The sequence below is a fragment of the Crocuta crocuta genome, unplaced genomic scaffold, assembly GCF_008692635.1.
Source record: "Crocuta crocuta isolate KB4526 unplaced genomic scaffold, BGI_CrCroc_1.0 scaffold1353, whole genome shotgun sequence".
Classification (NCBI taxonomy): domain Eukaryota; kingdom Metazoa; phylum Chordata; class Mammalia; order Carnivora; family Hyaenidae; genus Crocuta; species Crocuta crocuta.
In genome coordinates, this window is record NW_027528203.1 from 103,181 (window position 1) to 108,248 (window position 5,068).

The 5,068-nt window shown below is 33.8% G+C and overlaps 1 protein-coding gene across 1 annotated transcript in view; it reads left to right on the top strand.

Moving 5' to 3' along the window:
• Positions 1–5,068, top strand: part of ATP7A (ATPase copper transporting alpha) — a gene marked incomplete at its 3' end in the record, with an annotated part of 73,629 nt that overhangs the window by 36,657 nt on the left and 31,904 nt on the right. Inside the window, 5 exon segments of the mRNA XM_077752931.1 lie at positions 463–696; positions 1,794–1,885; positions 3,351–3,478; positions 4,471–4,625; positions 4,836–4,970. Coding sequence (XP_077609057.1) covers positions 463–696; positions 1,794–1,885; positions 3,351–3,478; positions 4,471–4,625; positions 4,836–4,970 — 744 coding nt within the window.

Below are 5,068 nucleotides of genomic sequence, written 5' to 3' on the forward strand. Positions count from 1 at the left end.
TCTCTATACTAATGAAAAATAAGCTTCTCAGTTATGTAAACCAATGAAAACAGCCAGCAGTTCCAGTAGCTTGTGATATACCACGTAGGTTGAATTTTGGATAGGGGGAGCTGAGTTTTCCATAAAAAACCCTTGTCAAAAAATGTAATTGTTTTCTTAGTTCTTGTTTTTGCTAGCACTAAAAGAAAAATCCAAGAATCATCTGACTTTCTTTATATTATGGAATATCCATTGGATCATAGAGGATAGCTGCCAAGGGCTTCTACAGCAATTTGAATCCATACACACACATACCTGCTAAAATATAGACACTATTGTTTCAGCTTAAAATCCTTCCTTAGTGTTTATGGATTAGATAAAGGTCAAAGGAAATGAACATTGTTACTGTATCTTTGTTACTAAGATAAACATGTGAATTTCAGCATTTTTTAAAAAGCAGTAATTATTGTTTCTGTATTATAGTTTTTTGGAGGCTGGTACTTCTACATTCAGGCCTACAGAGCCCTGAAGCATAAAACTGCAAATATGGATGTACTGATTGTGCTGGCAACCACCATTGCATTTGCCTACTCTTTGGTGATTCTTCTGGTTGCAGTGTATGAAAGAGCCAAAGTAAACCCTATTACTTTCTTTGACACACCTCCTATGCTATTTGTCTTTATTGCACTAGGCCGGTGGCTGGAACATATAGCAAAGGTAACGTAAGAAGGGGTGACATTTGTTACAATCGTGGGTGGATAAATGATCGTAATATTTTCTAGACCAATTATTGGAAATATGTGTTGATTATATAGTTAACAAAAGAAGTACTTCTGTTTTGGTAATATTTTAAGTTAAATACTCCTTTAGAAGATTTACCAAATATATGGAATTAATACTGAAGATAGTATAGTACATTCATGTTCATTTAAAGAGACATTTGATAAATATTTTTTCTACCACATTGTTAACAGGCAAATTGATGTGACCATAGGATTTAAAATAATGATGGAAAGAATATTCACCCATAATCCCATACTATAATGGAAATTACTTTTCTAATTCTGCTCTAGATACCTTTATATTTTAGTGGCAAACATAGTATACATACCAATTTGTAGCCTTACCATTATATAGCTTTTTCCCCATTTTTGCAGTCTAGATAACTACTTGGTATTTTCTGAATCATATTCTGGCAAATCATTGTGCTGTCAATAAACCATTCTGGTTTTGTTCTCAATTAGATTCTTTCCAGTTTTAAATTTTAGATAAACTTACATTTAACATATTCATGTTTAATAGTAGTTTCTATTGAATTAATATCTTAGGATAAATTATAAAGTATATGAGTGAAGAGCATAAATCTTTTTATGGCTCATTCTACATATTATAACAATTTTTTTTTTTATCAGTAAGGGTATGTTTGTAAAGTAGTTTTACTACAACTTCATCGGCATTAACTCCTGTATAAATTCTTGCTAAGTCAATGCATTAAATGGTATCATAGAGTTGCTTTCTTTTGCATTTCTTCCATTAATATCAAGGGTAAACATTTTTCCACATATCAGGTATTTTATTTCTTATATGAATTTCCTAATCATGTCCTTTGCTCATGTACCTGAGTTCCTGATGCTTTTCCTATTAATTTACNTATTTTTTGTATACTTCATATTTTTGAAGTGAAATATTTTCTAATTTGAACTAATATTCCTAAAATTATATTTTGGGTAAGTATTAAGTATTATATCTTTATTTTTGGTAAAACATGAGATTTTTTTCCTGAGCATTATTAACTTTTTTTTTTTAATTTATAGGGCAAACCATCAGAGGCTCTTGCCAAGCTAATTTCACTACAAGCTACAGAAGCAACTATTGTAACACTTGACTCTGATAATATTCTCTTGAGGTATTTATTTTCATTTTTCCTCCTTCTATTTTTAAATTCTTAAAAAAATATCAAATATACCCAGAAGTAGAAGGGTATAATGAACTCACATAATCTATTTCCCAGATTTAAAAGTTATTCACATTTGGCCAAACTTCATTTCTGTATCTTTCTGCTGTTGTAGTAGTATTTTAAATTCCAGTCATATTCATCCAGATGGCCAACAGACACATGAAACGATGCTCAGCATCCCTCCTCATCAGGGAAATACANGAGATAGGCATGTTGGAAGGCACTTGTGGGGATGAGCACTGGGTGTTATATGGAAACCAACTTGACAATAAACTATTTGTAAAAAAAAAAAAAGAAGAAGAAGAAGAAGAAGAAGAAAGAAACCAGCTTGACAATAAACTGTAAAAAAAAAAAAAAATTCCAGTCATACTGTCTTACTGCTAAATATTCCTTAATAAAGACATATTCTCATGTAACTATAATACCATATTGCATTTAACAAAATGAACAATACCTTAATATCATCTCATATAGTGTGTATTCTCATTTCTCCTGTTGTCTCCCAGAAGTTTAAAGTTTCTTTGTTTGAAATAGAAATCAAACAAGGTCCATGTGTTGATGCATTTGCCTGACGTGTTTCTTTTAATCTAAAACACCTCTTCCCTCTCGTTCTCTCTCCTTTCTGCCTCCACCACCCTCTTTCCTTCCTTCACCACCCTCTTACTCCCACCCACCACCACCCCAACTTCTGCCATGCAATTAACTTGTTAGAGAACCATCCATCAGTTGTCCTGCAAAGTATCACACAGTCTGAATTCAACTCTTCGCTTCCTTGTGTTGTCATCTAACTTGTTCTCTAACTCCTGTGTTACCTGTAAACTGGAAGTTAGAGCTAAAGGCGTGATAAGATATCAGTCTTTTTTTTAAAGATTTCATTCTTTTGTATTTCTCATTTGAATACTTATAAAACTATGTAGGCAAATTTACAAAATAAATAAATTGTTTAGTTAAGTGAAACCCATCACGTTATTTTCTAAAACTTTCATTTATTCATTCAGTGACTATTCAACAAACCCATAGGGTATGTGTTTTGTGCCTGGTACTGAACTTTAAGCTCCTAGCTTAAATGTTAGTTGTAATTTCCATTGGTAGCAGTTATGGAGCTAGAAGCTTGACAGTAACCAACAACCTTGCATGGAAGGATGAGGGTAAGAAACATTATTTCCCAATGCTTTTTATTTTTTTAATTATTTTTTAAAAAGTTTTAATTATTTATTTTGAGAGGGTGGGAGGATTAGCAGAGAGAGAGGGAGAGAGAGAGTCTAAAGCAGGTTCCACACTCAGCACAGAGCCTGATGCAGGGCTCAATTTCACAAGCACAAGATCACAACCTGAGCTGGTATTAAGAGTCAGCCAATTAACCAATTGAGACACAGAGGCACCTCAATGGCTTTTTATTTTAACTCATATGCAGTGAAGAACAAGTGGATGTGGAACTTGTACAACGTGGAGACATCATTAAAGTGGTTCCAGGAGGCAAATTCCCAGTGGATGGTCGTGTTATTGAAGGACATTCTATGGTAGATGAGTCCCTTATCACAGGTATATTCTTTCAGAGGATCATGACATGAAAGTGAATCCAAAGTGATAATGAAAAATAGGAATAAAAAGTGGAGAGCCTTGTTTTTGTAGAAACTATGGAATGAGTAAATAATGAGCAAAGAGAATATGAATTCTTTTTAAGACTGTATTAAATCAATTTCTGCAGATTTACTTTGTGTTTTTAGTTATGCTACTGAAAGCTTTTTTCACTGAGGATTGTTAATTACTAGAATGTGTAGCCAAAGGAAGTTGTCTCATTCTAATGCAGAGCCCAAGAGACTTTGGCAGATTTTCCTGAGCAAATACCTATTTTGTTTTCCTTCTCTAAAGACTGGGTCTGGTCTGAGCTGGCACATGACTCCAGGTGTTCCACATCAGGGTCTGCTATAAGAAAGTAGTTTTAGAGATCTTAGCTAACTAAGGCCAACCCAGAACAGAAGCAAAATAATACCTTCCCTGCCTTAACCCTCAGGATAACTCCAAAAGAGGCTCAGTTTATGGATTATGAGGAAATAATTTAGGACTCTGTGTTTCTCAGTAGGGTGCTATTGCCAATTCAGATGGGACAGTTCCTAGTTCTGGGGAACTGCATACATATTGTAATATATTTAGTATCCCTGACCCTGGCCCACAAAATTGGAGCAGCACCACATACTCCACCGGTAGTTATTACAAACAAGAACTCCCACATTTCTAAATGCTTCTTGGGAACATATTGAAAACCAATGATCTGAGACTAGGGTGGAGCTTTAAAAATGTCTGCCTATAAGAGCTGACTTAATAGGTTTTTCCAGTTTAAGATATATATCCCTGGGTTTGGCTCAGAACTGACATAAGGAAAAAGGGAGGGCAACTTTCACCTAGGCATTTGTCCAGATTCTATTTCATGAAGAATCTCTTTTCTGCATATTTTTGACAATTAATGAATAACAGCATGTTTCAAGATAGTATTTATTAATGTTCACTAAATTTGTCTGTACTCCTTTATACAGGGGAGGCAATGCCTGTGGCTAAGAAATCTGGCAGCACAGTGATTGCTGGTTCCATTAACCAGAACGGGTCACTACTTATCCGTGCAACCCATGTTGGAGCTGACACAACACTTTCTCAAATTGTCAAACTTGTGGAAGAGGCACAAACATCAAAGGTAACTTAACTCCCTAGGAGAAACAGAAAGAATTTTTTTTAAAGGGTGCTCAGTATAATCTTGATCTAGTTTTTTATATTTTTATTTGATTAACTCTAGTTGCATTAATATGGAGTTTATTTAAATATTTGTGTGTAATACCAAATAATACTCTATTATAAAAAGACCTTGGTATATATATTATTATTATTATTATTATTATTATTCTAGGCTCCTATCCAGCAGTTTGCAGACAAACTCAGTGGCTACTTTGTGCCTTTTATTGTTATCATTTCCATTGCTACCCTCTTGGTTTGGATTATAATTGGATTTCTGAATTTTGAAATTGTGGAAATCTACTTTCCTGTAAGTGACTTGTAACAACTCTTTTCCATATGTAAAACAGTTGGTGAATCTTTTGCATAAACTATTAGTTGGAAAATAATTTTAATAATTACTAGTAA